The sequence below is a fragment of the Sturnus vulgaris genome, chromosome 22, assembly GCF_052056855.1.
Source record: "Sturnus vulgaris isolate bStuVul1 chromosome 22, bStuVul1.hap1, whole genome shotgun sequence".
Classification (NCBI taxonomy): domain Eukaryota; kingdom Metazoa; phylum Chordata; class Aves; order Passeriformes; family Sturnidae; genus Sturnus; species Sturnus vulgaris.
In genome coordinates, this window is record NC_142264.1 from 2,019,717 (window position 1) to 2,047,290 (window position 27,574).

Sequence of the window (27,574 nt, forward strand, 5' to 3'; positions counted from 1 at the left end):
GAGGAGCCCCAGCACTCAGGGCACTGTCACTGTCCCGGGCTGTGCCAAGTATCAAGTGTCCTGGAGAGCAGCTTTGAGGAAAACAATCCACAACCACTGCCAAATAAAAGCATCAATCACAAAAGTTTATTTTAAGGAAGTATCCAAAATAATTGAATTTAAACCTCCATGCATTTGGCAACAGCTCAGGCCCTGTAACAAAGTTTCTTTAAAGTGGGAACTGGCCACCAGCTGAACACTTAAATAAGAGGTTGGTTTGGACATTTTTTAAAAAACAAACCAACTTATATATGTAAACCTGTTGTCAATTGTACAAAACCTTCACAGTCCAGGCCTTGCAGCAGCTGTTTGTGAGTGGTGGCAAAGGCCTTTTCAGACAAGGCTCACCCAGTGAGGTAGGAGAACTCTTCAGAGGTGGCACCTGAGCACCCCTGTCCGAGCTGTGCATGTGCTTTGGGCTTTGCTTTTAAAATGAAGCCACTTTTCAAGTACCATTTGTACCTTAAACCGTTACAAAAGAACACTTTTGTACCAGGCTGGGGTGGAACCAGCTGTCCTAGAGGTTCAGCCATGGGGCTGAACCAGGAAAGTTCCTGAAAGACCAGGGATGGCAACAGTTCATGCAGCAGTAACTCCATGGCCCAGGAGCGCTCCCAGCAGCTCCCACCCAGACTCCTCTGCACAACACACAAACCTAAAGCAGAAGGGACAGCAGCCCTGGCAATGCTGTCACGGGGAAGGGACAGTGTGGTCTGTGAAGCCACAGCTGCCCCACGGTCCCTCAGCTTCCAGCCACTCGTGTTCCTGGGAGGTTGGAACTGGCCTGAGGCCACATCTCACCTGTGGCCTTCACCGAGAGATTCCCTGCGAGCTGGAACGCAGCACTGGTGACCCCAAAGCACTTCCTGGGCCGCTGGGAACCTGTAAAAACCCCAAAGCACTGTGAAGAAAGCTCAGCCTCTCCAAAAACATCAGGTACTGCCAGACTAGGGGTAAGGTGTGATCACCACCTTCAGAAACCCCTGCCCAGCCTTGGAGAGAGAGAGGCTGTAACAACTCCCAGTGAGAGAAGAACCATTAAAACCCCCCCAAATCAGAATTCTGGTCTGCAGCAGAACATTACCTGAGCTTTTGATACACTCAGAGCACTGTGAAGAGACCCGAGGCTGGGGCTGCTGGGCAGGAAGAAGGAATCTGAAGCAGTGCTGCTGATCAGGTCATCCAGCACCTGGAGCTGGCGCTGGAGGCTGTGCAGGCTCCCGGCCGTCTGCCGCTTCCCCTGCAGCAGCACCTCGGCCTGCTTGGCCAGGCAGCACCGCAGCTGTGCCTGCAACACACGGGAGGGGCACGGCGGGGCTGGGCACACACTGGAAACGCTGTGTAAAGTCAGCCCTAAAAGCTGCAAGGTTGAGTCTCATGCCATAAGCAGGGGGCAGTGGGTTTGGGAGTTTTTTTTTTTTAAACAAGCTCTGTTTTGATGGCCAATGTTCTGACTGAGCCTGCACCTTAAGGTGATTGTGGGTGGTGCTGAACTCCTCTGCCACAGGATGACAAAAATGAGAGAATTTTGTTGGAATATTCAAACATCTAATTAACCGCCAATTAAAATTACTCAGCCAGGCTTTGTTCCCACCAAAGCTCCTCTCTCTGGTCACTACAGAGTGTAGGAGGATCCCCACTCCCCCAGGGTGTTTAGATCATGTTTTGAAGGGGCCCAAGGGGTGTGAGGGGCACGGATGTGGCACCTTGAGCCGGTCCTCGTGCTGCTGCAGCTTCTCCTGGAGCACCTCTCCTCGCCACTGCTCATCCTTTGGGAACAAGAAGCACATTCAGCCACAGGGACCAACACCAGCACAGGAACAGCTATTGTCCAAAGCATTTTACCAGTAAGAAGACTCTGGAAATATTGAACTTTTCTTCCAAGGAGAGGAGCTGGCTGTCGGCAGCAGTGAAGGAAGCAGTCTCTGAGTTATCACACTCACACTGCAGACTCCTCTTTCCTTCAAATGATGCTTCCAAATCTTCCAACGGGTCTGTAGAAGATGAGCATGAAGATCTAAACTCCGTCCTAATTTCATTTTCAACCTCCTGGTTAAGCAAGGTTGCTGCACTCTCCATTTCCTTTTGTCTCTCTTCCAGGTCTTGGGTTTTAACCTGCAGCACAGAACAGTTACAAACACCAGTCCCGAGAGCTTTTCCTGTGTAACTCAACAAGGCTGCTCTGCACATGGAGCACTGCAGCCAGAAATCCCAAAGCCTCTGCCCTGGTTCCAATATTAACTCCCCCAGGGAATCCCCTCAGTTACCAGGAGTTAACCACAACCTGCCACACTCTGACCTTGCAGGGCCAGTGCTTTCCAAGTGCCAACAACATTCCTCTCTGATTTTAAAGGGCTTCAAAACAGTTTATAAAGGGCTTCCTGAAGGACTAGGAGTCAGACAAGGTGAACTTTTTAATTTAAAGTGAGTATTTAAAGAAGAAAAAGCTGGCCCAAGCTGGCACTGGCAAGCTGTTAAATGCCTGCTGAGTAGCTCTCAACGTTGCTAACATTTAATGATTTGCATAAATTATAACTCTGGGTGTATTTTCAATACAGGAGGAAGATTCCAAACCAATAAAAAATGAGCTCGTCTGAAGCCAGGAACCCTCAGCCCCCCTGGGTTTGGCACCCAGCTGTACCTGGCTCTGGGGCTGGCCCAGGGCCCCCTCGAGGTGCTGGGCTCGTGGGCAGTGGCTGTGGGTGATGAGCTCAGCCCTGGCACTGTGCAAGCTGCCACCTCCATGCTTCTGCTCCTAGGAAAGTGCAGGGACCTTTTACTGCAGCACCCACTACAGAACACGAGCTAAGAGAACCCAGGAGTCCCTGAAGGCAGAAACAGCAGTGACTCAGGTGCTGTGCAGCACTGGGAATGCCAGAGGTTGGCTGCCTCAAGTCTGGTCAGGAAATTGTTGCATTACTTTGCTCCTCCAATGACAACAATGGGTGTTCCATCATTCTGCTGTTCAAAATAACCCAAACCCCCAAACTTCCTCTACTCACTGAGGACTTACTTGCAGTTTGCTTTCAAGCTCCAGCCGTTGCATTTTCTGTGTTTCTCTCAGACTCAAGATTTGTTTTTCTGCTTCTCTCCTCTCTGACACTATCTGACCTTGAAGCTTCTTTAGCTCACACTTGGAGAGCTCCAGTTCTTTCTGAAGACACTGTATTTCTCTGTCTTTTTGTTGTAACTGTAATTCTTTTTCTGAGAGCTGATGTTCTGTAATGAACATTAAAAAAAAAAAATCCTGATTAGCAAAAGCTTATCTTGGCCCACTTTATACACCACAGATATTTTCCAAACACCAAGAACCCAAGCATGATGAACAAAAATATCTGTGCCATTATGCTTAGCCCCCAGAGATGGTGGCAGTTCATTTGTGCCATGACTCTTACTGCTTTTTCTGATGGTTTCTTCAAGAGCTGCACACTGGGATTCCTCCTTTTCCAGCTTCCCAAGGTTCTCTTCTGCCATCTTGACTTTAGCTATTGTCTGCTCCAGCTTCTTGTGTTGATCTGCTAGTTCCTTTTCCAGTAGGATTTTCTGATCCTTCATTTTAGCTGCACATTCTTCCAGTTTTTTCCCTTCACGCTCTGAGTTTTGCTTGAGGCGATGAAGAACCTGCCAGAAACCCCCACTCTGAGCTTGAACCAGCACCAACTCAGGGAGAACAAAACCCATCACTAAGAGACATTAAAGAATTAAAACCAGCATAAACTGGCAAGAACTGCAGTCTAACAGTCCCTACTGACAAACAATGTCTGTCAATTTTTCTTCCCTCTCTCATTTTCAGAACAGTTCCCTCAGTTTTTCTTTTGGGTAACAATTTGCTGAAACTCCTCACCCAACCCGAGCTAATTTGGCCAAACCAATCTGTGCTTTTGTGATTATTTGTAAACTCACACCTCAGACTTTTTGGCCTGAATTATTTTTAAGGTCAGCAGGAAGTGAGGCAAGTCAGGGGGCTCATTACCACTTCCTGTTGGGCGAGTTCTGTTTCCTTCTCCTCAATCTTTTTCTGGAGCTGCTGCAGTTGGTTCTCCCTCCTCTTGTGCCTCTCCTGGCATTCCTTCCTTTTCCTCAAATACCCTCGGATCTCTTCCTTCAGGGCTGCCTGTTCTCTGAGCAGCTCCTCCTGCTGCCTGGAGTTGTTTTCCAAATCCTGCAGTGGAAAACAAAAGCATGTGGCAGGAGGAGCTGGGAAAAGGAAGCAGCCCCAAAGGTTTGGGTTTGAGGGAACAGAGCTGGTCACTGGCACTCTCAGGGTTCCTTCCACTCAAAGCAGCCACAGAGTGACTCAATACAAAAGGAGCCACCAGATAAAAGCCAGAGGGTGCTGCTTGGCTGGTTGTTTTTACATTATCTTCTTCCTAAGAAGCAATAAATCCACTCCACACTCAGCAAGAGGAAGGCAATAAAGCAATCCCTGTTCTCAGCTCTGCAGGGCTCTGATGTTGAGCTGTGCCCACATGAACAGGTTGGGATCAGCACAGGACTCCCAGAGTGACCAGAAGGACCAACCTGTTCCACGAGGTGAAGCTGCTGCCTCGAGCCATTCAGTTCTCCTTTCAGTGCTTCCAGTTCTTCCTTTTTCCCTAGGAAAGTATTTGGTGACATTATCAATCAGTAGTTTGAAATACCAAGACACAGAAATTCTCTCTTTTCATGAGCAAGGAGTGAATAACACAAACATAGTTTATGAAATTTCCATCTTTTCAGCATGTTAAATTCGTTCTGCCTAAGGACATCTGAATGTTTAATATCATACAGTTCACTTAAAGTGTGTCTTTTAACAGAATTTCTCTTAAAATAACTGCTTAAACCCAAAAATTGGTCTTTACCTTGAAGATTCTCCTGGACAGCAGCAATCTCTGTATTCAGTGATTTCTTCTGCTTGTTCAGTAGCTCCACCTCCTGCTGCAGGTTCTTAACATCCAATTCCACTTTTTCCCTGTTGGACAGTGCAGTTCTGCTGCTGTCTTCAGCAGCAGTTAATTCCCTGTAAAATGTGGATCATATTCTTGGTTAGTTGGAAATCCTTGGTGAGGACTTAAAAAATGAGCCCAAGGGGATGGCACGAGCAGTCAGAGCAAGACAAGTGTCCTGTTCCAAGATGCAACACTTCACTTTTTGTAACATTTCTCGTGGCATTGCCAGGATATAACAAATGCTGCTGATTCATCAGCTCCATTGCTGAATATTTTTTAAATCTGCTGTAGAGAGGCTTAAAGCAAAAGCTCCACAGAAGAGAAGAAAATGCCTGTTCTGTATCATTGGGCACTTCAGAGTTCGAGCTGTAATTTTAATTATAACTGACAAACACTCAAACACTTCCCCATCCCTTCTGATCTCTGCAGGAAAAAAGACATTCCCCCACCTTTTGGCTTGTGACAACTTCTTCTCCAAACTCCTGGAGTCCTCTTCCAGCTTCTCCTTCTCTCTGCTCAGAGCCTCGATGTTGTTTTGCAGAGCTCTCATGTGAGAGCCCAGCTGTTCATTCTCCTCACGCTCCTTCCTGAGGAGCTGCTCCTGCCAGTCCACTTCCCCTTGCTGGCACTGAAATAATCTCTGAATATTCTCCAGTTTTAACTTCTCCTAGGAAAAACAGGCAGGGTGAGCACCACATTTATGTGGTCCAGAAGCAGAGCAAGTATTGACACCCTCAGAGTGAGCTGAGTGTATTTAATGGAGGAAGGTGACAACAGAATGGTTCCAAGAACCTTGGGGACCTTTTTAATGCTAGAGATCATCCAGCTGAGTTAAATTCCCTTCCAGACTCATAGTTTGGAAGTGAGGACACAGGATCCAGATAAAAAGACTCTGGAAGCTCCTAAAAACCAGCATCCATCATTCTAGAGCCACAGAAGAGTTTCTGTGCTCCCTCTCTCACACACACACACCAAAAAATCCCATTATTCTAAAGGGCCTAAGCAGACTTAAGACTTTTCTGTGATAAGCTGAAATCAGATTAGAAACTGATTGATTTAAAAGCATCAGGACTCTGTTACCCAAGGTTTAAAAGAACCACAGATCTCCCAGTTTCTGCCTCAGCCACAGAAATATTTCTTACCTCTAGAATGGCCACCTGGGTCTTCTCCAGCTCATTGACCTTCTGCTCATGTTGGAGTTTCAAAGCTTCCAGTTCATTCTTCTCAAGCTCCAGCATTTCCAGCACATGTTTCAGTTCTAGTGAGGTGAAATAAAGAGCAGTTATTGCATTAGGATGAGGAGAACTAAAGAGCTCTGTGTGCTCCTTCCCAATCTGCACAAAACCCACTAAATCCTGGGACATACCCATCTTATGCTTGGTGATTTGCCCAAGAATTCCTTGAAGATTTTCCTCCTCCTTTCTAATATCCTTCTTTAGGACTGAAAGCTGTGCTCTCCTCTCATTCAGCTGGACATCCAGGTCATTCCTCTCAACATTAAGCTCTCCTAGAAGCACTTTTATTTCCTGTGAGAATGTATCAGTGTTACAAGGAATACCATTCTTTGCAATTTTAAATGAATTTTTTTAAACTGAAGTTCTACATATTTATAACATTATTTAACAGTCTGTCATCAGTATTCTGGTTTAACAAACAAAAAATACAGAATATTTAAGTAAAGGTCTTGTTTGTTGATAATTTAGAGTAATAATTCTGCAAAGATTTTGATCTCCAAATCTTACCACGACATTGTCATTCAAGTGAGTAATAGGCCTTAAAACAAAACCAGACAAGAAGCCCTCACAAAAGAAAAACCACAAAATATAATTAGCCCTGATACTTGGTTTTGATTTCAGCAGGGAAGTACAGAATCCTCTCTGTGCAAATGGGGATGGGGACAGAGTGGGGCAGCTGTGCTGTGTTTTACACACACTGATCACACTGATTTCCTTCAGCAGCTGCTCCTCAGCAACAGGAAGTCATTCACAGACTCATATTTAATGTCATTTAGCTCTCAAGGGACCAATTCTGTAAGAATTACTGGAACTGGGGAGTTCTTCTTTGTGCATCTAGACCAAGCTTTTAGTCCCACAAAACCATAAAATTCCATGTTCAATTTCTCAGTGGGTTTGGGGAGGGCACAAAAAGCAAAACTGATTTTGTAGAAACCTCCTGGAATGTTTGTAGTACTTCAAGCCTTTTGTTATAATGATTTGAAAACTTATTTGGGAAACTTACCCTTATCTGGAGAAGTTTCTCATGTGCTTCAGTCTCTCCATCTCGAAGAGCTTCTTTGAGGTCACCTTTCCTTTGGGAAATGCACTCCTGAAGGCCATGGAGCTCTTCTGTTCTTTGAGTCACCTGCTGCTCCAGGAATAAGAGCTCTTGCTGCCGAGCAGAAATCTGCAGTGGAGAAGTTTAACAGAAGAATCAGTGCAAGCTTTTGTTTTTGTAACTAAACATTAAAAAAAAAAAAAAATAACCCACATGAAAAAGTGCATCAGAGAGACTGGGACCATAATTATGAGATAAAGATCAATTCCAACAAAATGGACAGCCCAGGGTTAGTAGGCCAAGCCTCACCTGATCTTTCAATGTTTCCAGTTCAGTTTTCTTGCCCTGAACAAGGTTTTCTGCTTCTCTGATGATTTGGAGATGCTGGCCCTCATTACCTTCTGCAAGTCGAATATCTCCTTGGAGCTTCTGGAGACTGAGTGAGGATAAAAACAGGAGTCAGAAGAAATGAGAATATCTGAGGCAGTGCCTCACTGGAGGAGGACATGTTTAACTTCATACAATTTCATGGTAAATTAAAAGTCCTCACCTTTCAGTGAGCATTTCTATCTTCTGGTTTAATGATTGCAACTCAGAGTTTCTTGCAGCCACCATTTTGTTGAGTTCCTTCAAAATACCTTCTTGTTCCTTCTTCAGCTCTTCCAAACCCCTTGTATCTGTCTGTAATAACCTAGAAGAGCATTTATACCTTTTCAGATTAACATTTTAACAGCTCTCCCTCTCCAAAAGCAGCATCTTGATTCTGGGAAGAACCCAGTCCTTGTCCTCACCCCGTGTGTGACACAAACCCACAGGAGCACTCAGGGTACCTGAGCTGCTGAGTTGCTTTCACAATTTTGGTGGCTGTTTCCTGAGCCCTCTGTTCCAGCTCCTCTGCCTCCATTTCAGTGCAGGACAAATTATGTTTGGCACGATTGTATTTCTGCAGAGTCTCTTTAGTCTAAAGCAAAAAGTAAAGATTGAGACAATACATTCCACTTTATGCCGCATTTGCTGTTTAAATGTGAGCTCCTGGCTTGAATACTCCTCCTCAGCCTTCTCCCTCTTCCTACCAGGAACAACTTTTCCTCCTCTCTTTTCCAGAGCAGAAAACCTTCCTCCTCTTCAACAAGGACAAACCAAGTTCTTCTAGCACAGTTTATTTCCCAATTTATTTTCATATAGAAACATTTTAAGAAGCTCCGGATTAGCCACGTGAAAATAAACTGCCTAGACAAACAAAAGAACAAACAAAAGAACACAAATCCTCCTGCCCTCAGGGTTTTGCCTTCACTCACCTTGCCCCGGGTGCTCTCGAGCTCCACCTGAGCCTCTGTGAGGAGCCTGTCAGCCTCTCTGAGCTCGGCCCTGCGTTTCAGCAGAGTCTTCTCTGCACATTCAATCTCCTCTGCAACATCTTCCTGCTGCTGCAGGGACTTCTCCAGCTGCAGCTCTGCAAGGAAGCTCTCAGTGTAGCCATCAATGAAGTCCCTGAAAGGTCAGGATGAAAAACGTGAAATTAAAATAGAGGTGCCAAAGATCTGGGAGCCTCTTGACGTTCTAGAATAGTAGATGAGTCAGAAAGCTGATTTTTGCTGGGAGAAGGTTCAGGTGTTTGCACATTTGCTGTCAGAGCACTCCATGCTGTCCCCACCTGCGTGTGCTCCGTTCCTGAGCTCGGTGCAGCTCTGCCACTTCACACTGCAGCTCCTCCCTCTCCTGCTCAAGTTCTTCGACATTTCTCTGCAATCTTTCCACCTCCTTTTTGTATTTCTGCTCAGCTGCCTCGGAGCATTTCTCTTTGTATTTCTGAGACTTTAAATAGCACACAGTGTCTTCCAGCCTCGAGACTTCACTCTCCTGCACACAGGGAACAGAACAAGACAATCAGGATCTGTTTTCCAGCTGAGGCCTCCTGACACTCAGGAGCAGCTCCAGAGGGCAAAGCCTGTCACCAGATCCAGCCCCTTCCCAGCAGGGAGCTTTTCCTAACCCATTTGTCAGTCTGTTCCCAAAGGTTCCAGCTGCAGCTCTGGTTCTTACCAGATCCTGATGTCCAGGCACGTTGCAGTGGAGCACTCCCAGGGGAATGAGTGGCACTGTGAAGTTTGGAGGCAGAGGGCCACAAAGCACCTGGCATCCCAGAGGAGCTGGCCCATGGATGATGGATCCAGGAGTGACTGGAGCTCCAGTGGCTGCTGCAGGAGCAGGGCCATAAACCCCCACACCCTGAGGTGCAGGGGTCCCATCTGGAAGTGCTGTGTAAATAACAGTGCCTGGGGGTGGGACAAAGGGAGAGCCTTCAGGGACAGGAGATCCTGCATTTCCTTCACCATCTTCTTTTGCTCTTCTAGCTTTAAAACAGACAAAACAAAACATGTTATTTTAAATAATTTTTTTCAGTAGAGATAGTCTTCAAATGCAGATTTTAAATTCTATGTAATTTACAAAAATGTAACAAATGTTGCTTTTAAAATGAAGTTATTCAACAGTAATAAACATTTATATTCACTCATGCCCATCAAAATAAAAACTCTGTGAACTCTAAGCAAGCCCATCTTTAATCTGCTCCTAAACATTCTGAGACTGACACTGACTTACCTTTGCCAGAATTTGCTTTGTACAACTTATTTCTGACTGGTGAATAAACCCAACATCCTTGGCTGGGCAAGTCCTCCCTCCCACAGGGCCTGTCCTGAGCATCCCCTCTCCTGGCTGGGGATGTGCCAGAGCACCCCAAACACACTCCAGAGTCTTTGGTGCTCTGGGAAGCAGGAGTTGAAGCCTAAAGAAAAAAAAAAAAAAAAAACAGCACCTGTTAATCTGGAAATTACAAAGCATGGCAAATAAAGGAGTTGTTGTAGATATTCTAATGATTTTTCAGAACAGGCTACACATACTCTGCTGTCTCTCAGTTCTAAGCATGCTTTAAAAGCACTAAATATATTTTAACAGTAATGGTTTTAAATTCAGACAAATATTCTTTTGAAAGAAATGTTTGTAACATTCCCTTTTAACCCTGACCTAAATGGATTTTCAGTACTGCCCACTGAACAGTTCTCTCCCAATGTTATGTACCCTGGACTCCTGTCAGCACAATAAAGGGCTTTACCAGGGAACATTTGTGTGTTTTATTTCAGTATTTCTCCTACATGCCAGCCAATATTTGCTCTTCAATTTCTCCCAAATCTACTAAATTTATAATGCACTTTCCCCCTTCAAAGGGCTTCCCACAAGGAAAACAATCCATAAGAGGATTTTTATTCCTGACCTGTGATGATGGCAGGTAGTACCAGTATCCCCCTCTTTTCAGGGGCTCTGCTGGACTGGTGCTGTGATCATTCTGCTGTGAGAGCACATTCCTGAGGGCTGCAATTTCATCCTGTAAGGTCTCAATTTCATCTTTGTTACCTGGAAATAAAGCACAGTTTTAGAGTCAAATAGATACTGCATTCAACTTTCCCCTCAATGTTATCCAGTTAAACTGGAACTATAATAAAAAAAATTAATTGCTGAGGGAAACAAACTAAATGTTATCTGTAATGATAGACATACACAGGAGGTTTGGTGGTTTAAGATTGTGGAAATACAAGTTCAGATCCAGGTAACTGCTGCTCATTTTCCTTACACACAGCTCTGACAATGTCCTAGAGCACTTAAAGTGGAATGCTCAGCACAACCAGCTGTAAAAGCTGCAAACTAATGAATATTGACACTTATCCTGTATTAACCTGGATATTCTGCACACTGTTCTCCAGATTCTCAGTTCAAACAGTGAGAAATGGGGAATAACAATCTTCTGTATCCCTGTCTATCTGCAAGCAGTGGAGAGAAAAGAGAAATTACCTGTTCCAATATTATCCAACAACCATTTCAAACGGTCAATCTCTGCTTTTTGCTGTTCCATGGCTTCAGTTAATTTATTAATTTCAAACTTCTGAGTGTTTGATGCAGCAGTTTTCTCACCAGCTTTCTCTATTTCCTGCAGAAGCTATTTGAAATAGAAGCTTAAATCACAAAAAGCTCCCAGCCAATGCCACAAAGCTGTTCTTCCCATCCCCTCATATGAGATATGTTTGAGTGAACAGGTGATCATTTTCTTTAAAACTCAGCTGCTCCAGGCACTGAGGTTTCAGTTTGTTCTTGGGCAGGTCAGCAGAGGGAAGAACACTGTGATTTGGGAAAACTTGAGGGGAAAATGGCAGGGCAAGAACCTCTAAACATCCCATTTCCAGAACCTCACTGGTATTTTATAAAACACAGAGCAAACAACCTACTTGCTCTTCCTTCTCCTTCAGGAGTTGTTGTAGCAATTCTATTTCTGCTTCTGCTTTGGCAAGAGCCTGGGAAGCACGAGCTGCCTCAGCACAGAACTCTTGGGCTTCCTCAAGCTCCTGAAATTGAGATTTTCATTTGAGCTGTAGTTTACAGGAACATTTCTCAGGCTTAAGATGTGCCATTGTGAAAAGCTAACTATTAAAAAGCATCAGCACCTGACTGTTCTGGAATTTTAGATACATGTAAAATACTGTTTCTCCTTTAACTTTACAGTACTGGTACAGAGGAGATGTTATCATGTAGCCAAAAGTGCTTCCCAGTTTGAAAAAGAGTTTCCAGTCCTTTCTTTGGTTTCTCTGTCTTACAGAACAGTGTATTATCTATTGTTAATAAGGGATTAATGATCCTCCCCCTCCCTTTCCCTCCCACAGCAGGAACCAGCCCATCCCCAAATTTTCTCACTCATCTACTGCATCTCCAAGTGCCCCAAGCAAGAGCTCCTGTGCAGCTCAGAACTATGACAAGCAAGCTCTGAAACAAATCTGAAGGACACCAGCACTGCTGCCACTGCAATGGCATTGACAAGCAATCCATGAATTCCTCGTGGTGATTCACCTCAGCTCTCTCCTGGTTAATCCTGAGCACAGTTCCCCCCAGAGCCTTGAGCTGGTTTGCAGCCATGGAGAGCTCAGTGGCTGCCAGCTTGTCTGAGGTGATCACTGCTCTCTGCAGTTCCTTCAGCTCCTTATCCAGACTCAGCACCTGCATCTGGGCCCTGGCATCTTCTCTTTTTTTCTGAAAGCAGGGAAATAGACTTTTACAATGTATTTTCTTTCATCCTCCTCCCCACCCCATTTTATTTAGAAAAAAATACCTCATTGTATTATTTAGAAAAAATCTAAAGTGAGGACAAGCAGTAAAATTTAAGGAAAAGAAAGATGTTATATTTAACATTTGTGGTCTTACATGTGTTGTTTCATCTTAGAAAGCAAAAATTCACAAGTTTTTGTTTCTTCTCTCCTGAGCAATCACACAGTGCATGGACCTGCCCTCACCCATTCTTACCCTTTTCTCTAAATTCTCCAGCTGGGCCAGAATAGCCTCTTTTTCCTCATCTGCCTCCTGGAGCTGCTGATCAGCCAGGCCCTGAATCTCCTCCATGTTCTTTATTTTTTCATGTAAACGTTGAATTTCATTCTCTAACTGATGGACCTTGTTCTTATTTTGCTTGTTTTCAGCTTTAACCTGTAAGTAAAAAATGTTAGAACAAGTAGCCAGATTTTTTTTTTTCCCAATCAAAAGCCAAACTGTTTTAATTATTTAATTAAATTTCTGGGAAATGCAGTTACCTGCATACTTTGCATCAAACCAGAAAGGAAAGGTAACTACTATGCCACTGTAACTGTAATATTTTATGAGTGCCTCAGTTAATTTATTAGAGATATAATGATCTTTCAAGAAGGTTCAGAGCTGTATTTTTCTAGTGGTCATTAAAGTCTTTGTTGCCTCTGAGACAGATCATTAACTAAACTCCAACTCACCAAATAATCAGGTAAAAATCAGGAAGACTATTAATGAAAAATCAAATCAGACTCCACAGTTACACGAAGGACAGAGCACAGCAAATCTTCATCAAGTGAAACTCAATCCTTCAGCTGCAGGTTACATTTTTTAAACTAAGCTGAAATTGTCTCACTCCTGTTTTTGTTATTTGATACATGCCTGTCTGTATTTCTCCTGTATTTGTTCCAGTTTCTCCTGCTGGGAAACCATTTCTTCCTGCAACTGTCTCTGTCCAGCCCATATTTTCTCTTTTTCCTTCTGTGCATCAGCAAGGATGTCATTGAATTCTTTCTGCAGACTTGCAAGGTTTTTCCCTAAAATATCAGCTGAATTTGTACACCTGAAAGAGAAACAATCCAGGTTCTAAGACAGAAAACAGTGATTTGAAGTTGTGATCCCAGATACAGAAATCATGAATGACAAATAGTGCAAGTTTATTAATTAGTGTAATTCATTTGGGTTAGGTTGGAAAAGCCCTCTGAGTTCATCAAATCCAACCATTCCCCCAGGACTGCCAAGGCCACCACTAACCCGTGTCCACAAATGCCACATCTAAATAATTTTTAAATAATAAATGTAGATTCCACCACTGCTCTGGGCAGCCTGTTCCAATGCCTGGCAAGATTTTCAGTGAGGAAAATTTCCCAGATATCCAAACTGGATCTTCCCTGGCACAACTTGAGGCCATTTCTTCTTGTCCTGCCCCTTTTCACATGCTCAAATCTCCCACTGCAGTTTTATTTTACTCACTTCATCTCTCCAGCTCCTGTCTTAAGATTTTGCCTGAGCTCATTTATACAAGCCATGACATCCTCAGGATGAATTAAGTTACCAACTGCATGGTTTAGGTGATTCTGAAGATCTTTAAGCTGTTGTTTTAGGAAATTATTGTCTCCCTGAAAATAGACCAAAAAAAAATCCACACGAATGTAAGCAAACAAATCCACAAGTGATAAATGCTAGGATATTTAATACACTGAATACTTCACCTGCAATTGCTTGAACTGTAAAAGCAGCTTGTAATTTTGTTGTTCTTTCTCTTCTGCCAGTTGTGCTTTGGTCTGAGCATTTTCTAACAGCTGTCTTTCCTTTTCAAGTTCATCCTGCAGGGCTGACAGCTCCATCTACAAAACCACAAAACCTCCAGATTAATATTCCCAATCCCAACCTGTCACCCCAACACACAACAAGATGTATTTCTTAAAACAGTAACAATATGACAGCACCTAAAAAAGATCCAACAAAACAACCCCAAGCAAACCATCTGGATCTTGCTTCAAAGCAAAGTTCCAAATCCCAGCAAGCTGATAGTGTGGGGACACTCCTAAACCAGCAGCTGTTTGTGATTTAACACTGGAGATGAGGTGTCCTGGGGTAGCAAACACCTCTGGCAGCACTAAAGCTCTCTTCTTACCTGGCTAAGTTGTTTCAGTCTTTCCAATTCTTCTTTTTGTTGCTTGGCTTCAGAATTTCTCTCTCTTAATTGAGCTTCCAGCTCAGCCTTGTAGGTGCTGACCTTCCCCTGAGCATCTTGAAGGGACTCATTTATCTCTCTCTGTTCCTGGAGTGAACTCTCCAGCATTGCAATTTCCTGGAATTTAACACCCATTTTAGAAGGATGTTCATGGGAGAGCCAAAATTTAAGAGTATATTGCCTTCCTTCTCTTTAACTCAGGAACTCCATTAGAATTTGAAGGTGGGTGGCATTTCTACCTGCAAGGTCAGGTCACTGGTGCCACTGACTGACCAAAATCTACACTCGGGGTAGAAAGGTGGAGCTGGAAGTGAAACACAATTGTCCCAGGAGTTCCCAACAGTGATCAGGATGCCCAGAGAGCTCTGTGTCAGGACAGATCCAGGCTGCAGACACACAGCCCTGGCCAAGGTCAGAGATTTCACTGATGCCACTCCTCACGGTGCCACCTGCAAATCCATTTGCAGTGATGTCTGCAAGGTGAAACCTGCATTTCTGAGCCCTCTCCCACAAAGCACAGATTTGCTGCATGTCTCTTGTAACTGGTTCTGAAGGCCAGATTCTATTCCTGAGGTGTGTGGGCACATCTAGTGCGTGACCATAACAGAAATTACTTTGTCCAAGGAATTGTGCTTCCCTAGTCCCAATCTGATCACCAGTTTATTTTTTCAAGTTTATTCTTAGATATCTGAACTTAGGAAAAGAGGTATTAAGCCTTACTTTTCTCATATTTTCTGCATCCATGGCAACCACTTCCAGGTTGTTTTTTTCCTCCTCCAGACCTGCCAATCTTCCCAGCAAAGATTTTTTTTCCTTCTGCAACTTCTTACACTCCTCATTGGCCTGTTCTGCTTGGTGCTTCACACTTTGCAGGTATTCCTGCAAGCCAATGATAATACTTTCCAAATCCCTTTTCAGTGCTTCATTTGTTGCTATTTGACCTGCAGGGATGCAAAATGAATTCGAGGTAGTTAAGAAGCCACATTTATTTACCAAAAAACCAAACTGCCTTCCTTCATAATTTTAAATGTTTGTCATTGGAGTAAATAAAAACATGTACCTAGAACTCAACCAGAAAATACTGGTTTTAAGGTTAGGATTCCCAATATTACTATGTTAACCTGGCCACTGGAAGAGTTAAAAGAAACTGCAGCTCCTTGTGCATTCCTGTCCCCCTTTCCCAAGCAGGTAGAAGTGAGGTGAGCACACACATTTTCCTTTACATCAGTTAAGAATAGTTTTTAACACTTTTACATCCATTCTGTATTTCATTTGAGCAGAGATAAACAAAACAATCCTCAATTCCATTCTCATCTTGCCCTAAGTATAAGAAATACTTTAAGACAAAAAATGCAGTTTACCATCAGTGAGCTGCTGCTCCAAATCCTTGATTTCCTCAGTTTCCTTTGCAATCCTGGACAGCATCTCATCCAGGCGAGTCTCCAGCTGCTGGCAGTGTTTGTTCATTATATCAAGGTGCTGTTCTTTACTTGCTTTTTGAGCTTTCATGTGAGCCTGTCAAGTAACAGAAAGGTAAAACAAGGCATCGACACAGATTTCAAAAATCAAATCGGGATTTTGTCTCAGTTCTGCAACGTCTCACTGTCAGCAAGAAAAGCCACAAGCTCAGCACACATTGTGGTGCTTTGGGGTTTGTTACTTGTTGTTATTTTCCCTCAGTCCTGCCCCACAAAGGAGCCCAGACCAGCAGCAATCTGTGACTGCCAGCATTGTCTGCAGGCTCCCCCCTGTCCAGGCTGAATAAAGCCTGCATTTATAAATTAGTTCTCATGGCTACTATCTTTCTTCCTGCCTTTACATTTTGTTCTACCACTTCCTCTCTCAATCAAGAACAAACATGATTTCTCCCAGAACCTTTAATCCTGTCATCCTGCATTGCCCTCACAGCAGAGGATGCCTCAGAACATGTCAGGTCAGTACTTGAAGGAAAATACTCTGAACAAACAGCAAGTCGGGCCAACTTTACAGTTACTAAGTAAATATTCCTAAGTAAATCTTATTTTGTTAAAATATTTCTGGGAGATACACCACACAGCTCAGACAGACTTTGGCAAGGGTTTCATGCATTTAGTATGAATTAACTGATTGTTTCAGCTGTTTACAAAAATTTGGTTATCAAGAATAAAGTGTTATTTCTTACCAGTGTAATATTGCTCAGAAACAACCCAAACACCAGAAACTTGAGAAAATACAAAATTATACTATCATGATTAACTCCATGTTTTTCTTACTACTCAAAAAAATAAATCGAGCTAGCAGTAGGAAATTTAAATATGACTTCTCAGGAAAAAGAATCTTTACAAAGTTGCTTCCATAACAAAAGTAAATGGGTAAAACCAAAGCTTTTCGTATTTTTAACGGATTAAACTGAAAGTTAACTTCAACATCCAAATCGGCACAGTTCAACTTGTCACCTTGCTAAACACAAACTGCCCTGCAGCTTTCAAAAGCGACATTTCAACAAGTAAAACCCGAGCCGCTGCCACTGAGCCATCTTGCTGCAGCTGCTGAACGGCACCAAAAATGCAATTTTTAAAAAGAAACTAAAAGCCACAACTTCCCCGACCACTTACAGCTTTGCCTTTGTCTTTTCTTCCTGAGACAGCACTTGCACAACGCCCCACCCCTGAGCGGGAATTCATTTAAATAAAGCACCGGGAGCTTCAGCAGGGGCAGGAATTGAGCGGAATTTCCATGGGGTGGGTCCGGGGCGGGGGCTGGAGCTGCTGCGCTGGCTTCGCTCCCGTTCCCGGTCCCGTTCCCGTTTCCAGCCCCGTTCCCGGTCCCGGTCCCGGCCGTTGGGAACTTCCTGTGTTGTGATTCGAAGCCAGAGGCGGCCGCGGGAAGGGCCGGGCTCGCTCCCGCCCCGGCCCCGCTCCTGCCCCCCGGGACCCTCCCAGGAACGCGCTCGGCCCTTCTGCCACTCAACAGCCGAGGAAATTAAGTTTAAAAATACAAAAGGAGGTTTTTTTTAAAAAAAAGTGTTCGCGCCTTTTTTTTTTTTTTTTTGCCCTGCTGGAAAAGGAGCAAAGCATAAAAATACTTTCATTTCTCACTTAAGAGCATCCAGCAGGCCTGAAAAACCTTAATTTAGAGAAATAAGCTTTTTAAAAACACTATTAATGGTAATTCAGCTTCATTTTAATTTAGTTTCTAGAAGTGTTTGCTGTACCTGAACACAGTTAATAACTCAGAACAAGTCCTGCATCCCTGATGATCATAAAATTGAAAAGCTCGAGTAGCCCTGGGATCTGTCAGGACTGACAGACTGCAGGTGACAGCACAGAAAGGCCATCAGTCCCCACCAACCAGGCTGGGAGAGCACTCACAGACCCAAATCTTTAAAAACCTCTAAGGCCAGACTCCACAGAAAGATGCACAAAGGATTTCTTACACAGAAATCGTCTGCAAGGCTCTGCCCAGTGTTTGTGCAAAACAAAGATTTAGTTTTAACGTGCTCTACAGCAGCTGCTGGGAAAATGAGTTGTCCAAGTGTTTTACCAAAGCAGGTTGGTTTGGTGGGATTTTTTTTAGCTGTAAAGATTTTTTAACTTTCAAATTTGAAGTTAATGATTTTGATAAACAGCAGAAGAATATATAATTCATGAAACAGAAACAAATGAATGGTCACCTGGTACAGCTGCCTTTAGTCCCTTGCACAGTATGTAAAAACTTCAGATTCTGGTTTTACTTACATGCCTTGGATCCTCAGGATTTATAGAACCAAGAGAACTCTGCAAATCTTCAAGCTCTTTCTGATTTTTCCCTATTTCTCTCTTCTGTTTCTCTATTTGTTTTTCCAGTTCTAAGGTTTCCTTGCGTAGCTCCTGCAGGATTTGTAACTTTTCACTCAATTGCTGTTCAATTGCTTCCCTGCTGGCCTGGGAGATCTGCAGACAGCATTAGGAGGCTGAGTGGTTGGAAATACACAGCTGATCCAGAATATATTTAACATTTAAATAAAGAACATCCTGGTCACTGATTTTCAGGCAAGTTTAAAAATTAAAAATAGCAATAATTGATGACAGTTCAAGAAGTGGGAGATGCTGTTTTAGTTTGATGCTGACAAAATGAATTCTTGCTGCCAATTCTGTAGCCACATTACTTATCAGCTGCACAACTCAGCCTACACACAGGTTCTTCCAGAGGGTTCTGGGGAAAGCCAGCAATAAATCAGCAGCAACACATGGAACAGATGCCATTAACTGCACCACAGCTCTAACAGCTGATTTATCAACAAGCTCTCTCAGACCTGGAAGATTTTTCTGATGCTTGACACATGGATTTATGTCTGTACAGTGGCCTCTTCATGAGAATGGGGAGAAAAAGATTTATTTTCTTACATCAACACTGTTTCAAACACCTTCCCTTGCTATTCATGGAACAACTCACTTTTTTCTGGGCCAGAGCATCCTCCAGTTGTTGCAGTTCCCCTGTTACTTTCAGCACTTGTTGCTCTGCATCTCCAATTTCACTTTGCAGTTCTTCTAATCTTCTTTGTGCTGCAGACAAAAGAAACCCAACATAAAACCCACAATCCCACAAAATATAATATTGTGTGTAACACTGATACACAGCAGTGTGTGAACACGTTAATCAGCACAGCTTTAACACAGTGATAATCAGCTATTACATATTTAAATTCATGCATCAAACACGAAACCTCCCTAGAACTGTTTTCAGTAACATGTAATGCTTTCATCCTGAGTTATCTTAAAATAACAGCAGTAAAAAACTGTAGCAGTTTTGACACAAAAAAATGCATCAAGCCCAGTGTTTAACAATCACAGCACTTGCAGCCTTTGACACTCTGTTTCTATTCTTATGTCAAGCATGCAACCACTGGATAAACCACATTGATCCACATGTTTATATCTTTATTTGATAAAAAATAAGATTTTACCTGAATTAATCTTTTCCTCTTTATCCTGCAGTATTTTATCTAGACTTTGGAGATGTGATTCCAGCTGGGGTTTCCTACAGGAGTCATCTTCCTCCTGTTGCATTTTCCCAACCTGCAGCTGCTGAGCAGTGTCAGGGATGTAGCCTTCCCTTATAAACAGATTCCTTTTGTACCTGGCCTTGCCAATGTAGGGACTTTCACCAGGTACATTATCAAGTTCAACCTCCTGAAATGTTAAAAAGCAGAGTCTTTATCTCAGAACTATGGCTGCAGTCAACTCCTAACATACATTAAGTTCTTTTATCAAGCATGACAAGGAAAACCAATTTGAAATTGGAAGAATAAGAAGAAAACAGATTATACTTTACATTTTTGGCCTTGAACATTGCTATTTTATAGCTGAATTAAAACCAAACAAACCCAAGTGGGGTGTGACCAGTTTATTGCAGATATCTGGAGGAACTTTTTCTTAGTATATTGAATTTACTTAAGATTATATTTAGTTCATTACATTTTTTTACTCAGACATAACTTAATAGTAGTCAATGATTACTGATCTTTACTTTTCTTATGGATTTCATTCTGGCATCTCCACATTTTTTTGCAGGTATGACAGAGGTTGGGCCTTAGTATCTATTAGACTACAAGAAAAACTAATAAGGTTTTTATTTTCCAAATTGAAAAATCAAGCAATAAAAAGATCAGCGATTTTTAAAATTATTACCTCTGAGGGAAAATAATTTAAGGGCTCAAATTTTGCATCAATCTTGTAAAAAGCCAGCTCCTGCTCCAGCTCATACTGCTTCTGGCAAGCCCGGGTGAGCTCCACTGTCTTCTGCTTCAGCTGAGAAAGCACAAAACCCAGTGAGCTGCAGCCATTCACTGCAGTCACACTCAGTGCAGCCCCCCAGAGGGCAGGGCACAGCCCTGCGAGTGGGAACAAAGCTCACAGCACACTTTGGGATCCAGAATATCACAAAGGGCAATTTGACAATGGTGACTAAGAGGAGATAAAAGCCCCACAATTCATAGAACACAAATGATCACATGAAAGGCCTTTTCAGTTTATGTACATGGAAGTGACAAGTTTATTTTTAAACCTAATTTAGGATAAACCAATAATTTGGGTATGATCCTTCAGCAAAATCTAGGCCAAAATAACAAATATATTTACTGCTACTAGTGAGCATGAGGACTATTAACACTCATGGTCTGTAAAAAACAAAAATATCTCAATTGTCAAGAGTACATTTTGTACGTGTGTATTTTATTTTAGCTTAACCATGTGCTAGATTGGTTTTGAGGTTATTTTTAAGTAAAGGTCCATCATGTGATTTCTTTTTAAATCAACTTTTCACACTGAATACCTGAGGGAGAACATGCAGCACAATTCCAATAGAGAGTGGAAAGCAGAACTAATGGAGGAAAAGAAATAGAACAGGAAAGGCTTAAAGAAAGATTTTAAAACCTGATAAATATCATGCAAAAATTAACTCTGTTTCAGAGAAAAGGGGAAATAAATATCAAGAAAATTGTATTCCAAACCACAGTGAATATAAAGTCTCACTAGGACACTTCATAGTAATATTGCTACTTCAGGGAACGTGCAAATACATCCTAGAAATAAAACCAACCATGCAACCCAGGGCCACAGTGGGGCTACCTTGAGTGAGGAACAAAGGCTCTGCAGGAAGGGGACTGTGACAAACCCAGACACCAGCTAAAGGGAGACAGAAGTGAGCCAAGTTTGTCATCCAAAGGACAAGAGTGGGTTCAAGCTGCAAAAGTATTTGCTGCTAAATCTCATTATATTGCAAACTTCATTTTGGAAGCAGCCTGCTGGTTTGTGTGTGTGTGTTCAGAGAAAGAGCTGTAGAAGAACCAGGTATGAAAGTCTGAAGGATAAAGTTTTAGAGGACAAGTCTAACAGGATAAAATCCAAATATTAAGTTGCCATCAGGTCATTCACAACCCAGCACTCTCAAGTCAGTAGGACTATGCTTGCATTTTATGGCTACCAATGAAAGAGACTCAAATGCAAGACTTCAGGAGATGTGAATGAAATACAAATACAGTGGTGGGCATTACCCAAAATAATAATCAAGGGCTATTACTGACATACAACTTGTGTGCACATCTTGTTTTTATTAAAGTAGCAATCTTCTCCCTTACTGCAGCAGCACTTCAGAGTCTGACCAGTGCAGATATTCAGAACATCAGCAATATTGCAGCTTAACCTTTCACCAGCTGACAGAATTTTTAAAAGAAATACATAAATAATGACTAGAAACAAAGAAGTTACTATAAATCTCAAGAGTGATACTGAGTGCTGCTTCCATAGACTTACTTTTTCCACAGAAAGAATACTGAAGGTCAATAATCACTCTCTAAACAGTTGGAAATCTCTCAGTTTTAAAATTAAATCTTCATTTGAACTCTCACATTGACACCTCTGTGTCCAAAGATTTCCTTAGTGCCAGGGATCGTCTTACCAGCTCATTTTTGGTGCCCAGGTCCCTCTGCAGCTCTTCAAAGCTCTGTCTCTGTTGCACAGCCTTTTCCTTTAGTGACCTGTTGAGCTCATCTTGATGCTGAAGTTGCTCAAGCACTCTGGACTGGGTAAGTTTCATGTTCTCCATCTCCTTTTTTGTGTTTTCCAACTCTCTTTCTAATTTTTCTATCTCTTCTGAAAAACAAAAATCAGAGAAACGTTCCAGTAGAAAAATCTTTACCTTCTAAACTTAAATTTTGTGTAATTCACTAGAGATTTAACAGATTATTACCCAAATTAAACCTCTCCAGAGCTTCCTGCCTGTCATGGTTTGTCACTGGCTGTCCATCCAGGTTTTCCAGTGCCCTCAGGTGGAATATGGTGTACAAGCAGTAGTGAGGCAGACTTGCAACTGGATTTTCAGCAAGGAACAGAGAGGTCAGATCTTGCAGAGGCTTTAGTTTAGCTATGTCATGGAGCTAAATCAAAGAGAAACAAAGCAATGATTAAACATCCTTCTGAGAAGAATTAAACCCTCAGGAGTGAGTTTCTGATTATATAGAATGTTCCATGATTGGTCTGTATTAAAAGATTTATTTTAATCATTATGCTAAAGAATAATCTCTAAAAACCAACCAAAATACATAGTATTATGACTAAAGTCACTTCTTAAAATCAGATTATGTCCTCTATAAAAAATTTACACTGCAAAGAGTGTAAATGCAATCAAGCTTTATCTTGGAAATTTCAAGATGCCAAGGCCTGTGGATGTATAACCTCCCAAAAAGTTATGTTTTCCCAAACAACATAATATAGATTTGCATCTTCAATACCTGCACAACAGGAGTTTCTCTGATAAATAACTTTATTAAATACCCCAGCTCAGTTCAGGAAATCACTGAACAATGGCTGTTTCTAACTGGAATCACTTACTGAGGACACTTTATTCCCTCTCAAATTCAGGCTGCGCAGGGATCTCAGTTTCTTGCCTACCCACACAGGAATGTGCTCAATCTCATTCCCTGCCAGGTTCAGCTTCTGGAGGTTCTGCAAATGTTCTAAGCCTTCAATTTTGCTGAAAATGAGAAGAAAAATGGCATTTGTCATGAAACACAGCAAATTTAAAGTGAAACTGAGGCGTTATGGATAAACTACAGCAAAATCTGTCACAATTAATTAATCAAGAGATCAGCAAAACCATTATTTACTGCCATGGACAATTCAAATGAAACGACACCAGCTTACTTACAAGTATTAAAAAACCAAAAAAAAAAAAATGACAGTACGATTTTCTGTCATTGTCACAAACTCATTACTTTTGCATGTCTTCATTTCAATGTTAACATTATTTTAATGTGTGGTAAATCCATTTTAATTAGCAAAATTTGCTCTTTCTCTCCTGAGAATGCAATGGAAAGAAGATGAATCAAAATAAAGTGGTTTTTTTGGTTTTTTTTCCCCCATATAAGGAAGGATCAGCTGTAAACTGACAGCATGAAGAGCTCCATTTTTAGTGTTTCCATTAAAACTTTGGAGGAAACCATGCTAGGTCTTAGTTTACTTGAGCATTTTTTATGAGTATGTGTGAGCATTAAGTAAAGCATGAATATTATAACAAAGCAGGATGTGCTCCTGTGATTGTGCTGTTTTTTGGGTATAGATGAGCTGTACATCACCAAAGTGTAAAAACAGAGCAGGAGCTAAAATCTACTGTGCCCTTTTCAATTCCTGTTGAGAGAGGAAGTTGTGTGAATGCAATGTGTAGAAACTCTGGGGTTTTACTCACTTCCCATTGTAAATGTCTCTACTGAAAGGGAAGCTTCTCTGCTGCAAAGGCAGTTTTATAACACATAAGATCATAATTCATTGACAGAAAAATTAAAAGCAATTAAGAGTTTTGCTACTGCATGAACCATTACCCTTTAACACTTAAATAAGTCACCAGGCTCTCAAAAGAGTTCAAAAGCAATTTATGGAGTTTATGGCCTGCCTGATCAAGTCCATTCAGCTTCCTTTCCTAAAATAAAAAACTTATTATATTACCTGTAATAATAAACAGTAAAAGGTTAATTAATTTTTAATGCACTTAATTGGGTTATTACCCACTCTTGTTGTGGTATCTGGAAACTTGCACTTCTGGCTTGGTTTCCAAGGAAAACAAATTAAACCACAGCCATGGCACACTGACAGCACTTCCCAAAACCATTTATACTTCTAATATCTCATAGCTTGTGCTTTTTAAAAAGACCTCAAAGCTTCCTTGACATACAAGAAAAACTCACCTCAAGTGTTCACTGCTGTAAGAAAACTCAAACAGGAAAGGAAAAAAATCAGTTTTATTGACCCTGGGGTGCTCCTCTCACCTGATTCTGTTGCCAGACAAGTTGAGCTCACGCAGCTTCAGCAGTTTATCCAGCTTCTCAATCTTCTCTATTTGGTTGTTACTAAGGTTTAGCACCTCTAGTTTAGAGCACTTTTCCAAATTTTCTATGTACTAAAGAACAGAAAATCCCTTAGCATAAGGTTTGGGGGTGTTTTTAAAGAGAAAAGCAGCTTTTTGTTAATTAAAAAATACCAAGTATTGTAATATTTTATTAATCACAGTTCATTGTCATATTCTAAAATCCCACTTTAGGAAAGCTGGATTTTAAATTTACAGTGTCTTTATCTACATAAAAAGATGTTATTAAAAAAAAAACCAAAACCCCAAAATACCCCAAACCAACCAAAACCAGCACAATCCAAAACCTAAAAAATTACATCAACTAATCTATTTTAAATATCATTCTAATGAATCAATTATTTTTTTTTTTGCTCAAGTCCCCATTGCCTTTTTTTTTTAACAGAAGCTGGTTGCAGAACTAGGGCTAACAGAATTAGACTGTGCTGTTTACATCCACTTAAAAATAAGCCTGTATTAAACAATAAATTGTAATTATTTTAAACTTAGCTTAATCTCCAGTTATTTCCAATAACTTACCTTAAATTTCTTGTCCCCATCCTTTGGGGAAGAAAGATTCAGTGAGTTTATAAATGCCAGATTTTGCTGTTTTGATAGACCCTTTATGAGGGCTTCAGTTATGTACTTAACCCCTGGGCTAACACCATTTTCACCTGAAATTAAACAGAAAGGATTGATGGTTTTTTATTTGTTGTTTTCTGGAAAAGCATTGAAAATGATCCCCCTAGAAGCATTTACAGAAAAGAGTGAAAGTTTCATTATTCTCCCCAGCTTTCATTACTCCCATTTCCATATGTTTAAAAAAAAAAATTCAAGCAATTTTTTAAGGCTTCTTTCCAACAGATCAAACATCTTTAATCACACAATTCACAGAACACTGGCTTTTAATGCCTGTGGTATGTACTTGGATACCAGCATTATTTATTTTACAATACCTTTCTGAAATTTAAAAGCAGCTCCAAAACTTTCTGCTGGAATATCCAGTTGTTGGAGTCTGTGCTCCATGCTTTTGGGAGCAGCTGGAGGTGTCTGCTGGCCAAGATGTGGAGATGTGGCACCTGAACTCACAGGTGGCATTGGCTCAGGTGCCTGTGGTTTTCTACCTGCAGCTTTCCTTACAGAGCCTTTCTTCATTGCCAGAAATGCTGGGTATCACATGGCAATACCTGGAAGAACTGAAACAATTATCAGAATGTGGAGAAAGCTAAATCTTAAAGGCTTGCATGACAACAAAAAGGTGCTGCAGAAGCTGCCAAAAACCACATCTCCAATGGCTGTCAGCTTCCAGTTTCCCTGGCATTGGGAAGAATTTTACTTTTATACTCCCACCCTTGTAGAGCACAGCCCCAGGGACTGATTGAGCAGCTTTGTGTTTGCAGCTCCTCTTCCTCCTGTCCTGCAGGCTGTGGTTTCCACAAACTCTGCCAGGTTCTGGAGATGCTCTCAGCTCAGGCTAACAGAGCTGGCAGGGACAGAAGCAGAGGATTGGATTCCAACTATTCCTAAAGCTTGAAATCACCCACTCTGCAGTAAGAACAAATGCAAGCAGGAAAAGGTAACTGAGAAAAAAAAAAATTAAGATCAGTCTAGCACTGGCATTCCCAGTTTTCCTTTCTGCAAACAAATTATCCTGTGACTGCCTGGGAAATTCCAGAGGATGTTAACAGAAACTTCCCTCAGGGATTAACATGTTTCCCCAGGGATAAGTGTAGGAAAAGTCATGTACTCTGTGTGACAAAACCCTCACAGCAACCATCTCCAAGAGACAGAGCTTTACTAACACCTCCACCCACTGAACAAGGAGCACATTTTAAGACGTCCTTTAAGAGAGAAAAGTCTTCTGTTCCGGGAACTTGGAGCTTTGTGTGTGATGACATTATGCCTTGAGAATATGTTCTTCATTGAGATGGATTTTTTTTTTCCTCTCCGAAATTGGAAAGGAAATAAGGACAAGGGAAGGCGGGCAAGAATAAGTAGTTTTCTATCCATTACTTGGGAACACAATTCATACAGGATCAGTGAGGTTGAAAGGCGCAGGACAGAAAGATGCTGGCGCGCTAATGCAAAGCCACATTGGGGCGTTCCTTCACGTTTCAGGGAGCGCAGTTCGTGGTTTTAACGCTGCTTCCTGAGGACAGGCTGTGTATTCGCAGGGGAAATCGGGGATCGGGGCCCCGTGTGCTCCATCCCCTCCCGGTCACCGCCTCAGGGCGACCCCGCCGCCGCCGCCGCCCCCTCAGGCCTCCGCTTTGATTACCTGCGTTGACATGGTAACGCCGCCTCACCGCTCGCCGCCGCGGCACGGCCGGGCAGGGCGGCCTCGCAGCGCTCCCGAATGATGGCACCGGTTCTCCCCGCACCTCCCCGCCGCCTCTTTCCCCTCACCGAGCGATCGCCGCCCTCACCGCCGAGCCCCGGGCGGTGCGGCTCCTTTAAGGGCGCTCCCTGAGGGGCCGCCCCGCCGCCATTTTGTCCGTGCTGAGGGCGAGGCCGAGGGGCGGAGCCTCCTCAAGCCCCGCCCATCCCGCGCCTTTCCCGCCTCGCAGGCCCCGCCCCCCGCTCGCCATTTCCCGCCGCGTCCCCTCAGGGCGGTCCCCGGGCTCCTGTGGTAAATAAAGCCCAAATCATTGTACACATAATAAAATCTTGAGGGGTTTTGGTTTGTTTTAAACCCGGATCGCTGTGTAAACAATATAGCTTGCTCTGCTGATAGGTGTTTTTGCCCTATCTGTACTCCCTGCGTGTGTCACGTTAGCATCTCACTGCAAAATTGCATATACATGAGCTTTATTGGAAATGCACAATTCATTTACAATTATAAACTCTCCGTGTCTGGTCTGAATCACAGTCATTTTCACAGAGGTGTGTAAATAAATCTCTTTTTAACACTTGGAGTGTGTTAATTCAGTATCTGTGTAATTAAGTGTGAAATGCAGGGTTGAAAAACCAGTGTCTAAAAAACGTAGGGAAGGAGCATAATTCGATTTAAAAAACCCGATTTCAGAGTGCTGTTAGACTTTGAAAGCACTTCCCACTCTTCTTCACTATTTGCACCTTTTCATTTACATGGTATTTAATAAAATATATGTTGGCCACTCATTTTAATAATATTAAGCATCTTACATTGTATACGCTTTTATTC

General features: G+C 42.3%; 1 protein-coding gene across 8 annotated transcripts; it reads right to left on the minus strand.

Annotated features, from left to right (window-relative positions):
- Positions 1–104: 104 nt before the first annotated feature.
- CNTRL (centriolin) lies at positions 105–26,783 on the minus strand. Of its 8 annotated transcripts, XM_088177536.1 has the most exons (43): positions 26,690–26,783; positions 25,368–25,607; positions 24,952–25,085; positions 24,335–24,465; positions 22,905–23,046; positions 22,264–22,450; positions 21,973–22,166; positions 21,144–21,200; positions 20,205–20,324; positions 19,481–19,706; positions 18,970–19,079; positions 18,273–18,467; positions 15,918–16,071; positions 15,277–15,497; positions 14,497–14,673; positions 14,072–14,206; positions 13,833–13,978; positions 13,242–13,422; positions 12,585–12,764; positions 12,135–12,314; positions 11,519–11,635; positions 11,088–11,232; positions 10,513–10,652; positions 9,843–10,026; positions 9,285–9,595; positions 8,896–9,101; positions 8,540–8,732; positions 8,072–8,202; positions 7,792–7,932; positions 7,551–7,677; positions 7,206–7,370; positions 6,334–6,493; positions 6,110–6,225; positions 5,417–5,634; positions 4,881–5,038; positions 4,561–4,634; positions 4,013–4,201; positions 3,435–3,660; positions 3,053–3,258; positions 1,885–2,154; positions 1,746–1,808; positions 1,124–1,327; positions 105–921 (listed from the first exon to the last, which is right to left on the minus strand). In XM_088177536.1, exons 2-43 carry the CDS (start codon positions 25,564–25,566, stop codon positions 850–852), a joined length of 6,885 nt encoding a protein of 2,294 aa, XP_088033662.1. In that variant the 5' UTR covers positions 25,567–25,607; positions 26,690–26,783; the 3' UTR covers positions 105–849. The 8 variants fall into 8 exon arrangements, 7 of the variants coding, with proteins under 7 accessions (XP_088033662.1, XP_088033663.1, XP_088033664.1 ...); XR_015808080.1 differs by lacking the exon at positions 26,690–26,783 and having other exon boundaries at positions 1,885–2,033; positions 25,368–26,581; XM_088177537.1 differs by lacking the exons at positions 21,144–21,200; positions 26,690–26,783 and adding an exon at positions 20,848–20,895 and having other exon boundaries at positions 25,368–26,577.
- Between the last annotated feature and the right edge of the window lie 791 nt (positions 26,784–27,574).